Source organism: Chaetura pelagica, unplaced genomic scaffold (assembly GCF_000747805.2).
Source record: "Chaetura pelagica isolate M959 unplaced genomic scaffold, ChaPel_1.0 C11531686, whole genome shotgun sequence".
Taxonomy (NCBI): domain Eukaryota; kingdom Metazoa; phylum Chordata; class Aves; order Apodiformes; family Apodidae; genus Chaetura; species Chaetura pelagica.
The window spans coordinates 1-963 of record NW_009969569.1 but is presented as its reverse complement, the minus strand read 5'-3'; the positions used below and the strand labels follow the sequence as shown (position 1 = coordinate 963).

The window sequence follows — 963 nt, the reverse complement described above, 5'->3', positions numbered from 1 at the left end:
AACTAACCACAAACCTCAGAAAACATGGTCCTTCTGGGTTAACCTAGCTACACAGCACAAAACATCCAGCCTTTGAAGGACCCTAATCCCAGAGCTTGTTCTCATGGCTGCAGCCTCTCTGGGTTATGTTGCCAGCCATTGTTCATGTTACATATCCAATACAAGAGCGACTGTATGTCAAACTATTCCAGAGGAACACCAAGAAACAGCTTGACTAGAGGAAGACTGAGAGTGATCACCGTGCTAGGCTGCTCATGAAAACCATATTTCCCATTTTCCATCTAAGCCATATAAAGACAGCTCCCTTGCCATGCAGACAGAAAATCACAGAGTAAAGAAAGTCACAATCAGGGAAGAGCACACAGAAACAAGTTTCACTTCAAGTCACGTCAAGGACCTTACCAACCTTTTGTCCTTACCTTTAATAAGCTCTGGTTTGTAGGCTTTTCTTAGCTGCTCTAGGAAGTTGTTATAAAAACACTCCGCCTGCTCTGTGGGCATTGCCATGTGGTAGTCTGGCTTGTTTCCTTTCAGGATGCACTGGAGAGTAAATTGGCTCACACACAACACTTCATACTGTTTATCCATCACGCTTTTGGACCAGTGCTTCCCACTTTCATCTTCAAATACTCGCAAGTTCAAGATCTTTCGAACCCTAGGAGAAGAAAATGGTAACTCCCAAATTGTGCCACGCAGGATCAATAGGTAGAAGATAACACTTATCACACAGGATAAAAGGAAGATAGATGTTATGTAGAGGCAGAATGAATATACAAGATAGCCCTTTGTCCCTTCCTTCCTAAACCATGAGAATCTTCTCACATTAGGCAGAACCATAACCAAGAAAGCCCTTACAGACATATGTAACATTGACAGACCAGTAATTAACATCATAATTTTACAGAGCATGACATCAGGACAGATTCGTTACAGCCACAGGATAGAATCATAGAATAGTTTGGG

At 42.3% G+C, this 963-nt stretch overlaps 1 protein-coding gene across 1 annotated transcript; it reads right to left on the bottom strand.

The window, feature by feature from the left end:
• Nucleotides 1-419: 419 nt before the first annotated feature.
• Nucleotides 420-655, bottom strand: LOC104396094 (D-tyrosyl-tRNA(Tyr) deacylase 1; the record flags this gene model as incomplete). The annotated part of the gene is made up of 1 exon (XM_010005878.1): nt 420-655. A coding segment is annotated over one exon (236 nt), but the record flags the coding sequence as incomplete, so codon positions are not given.
• Between the last annotated feature and the right edge of the window lie 308 nt (nt 656-963).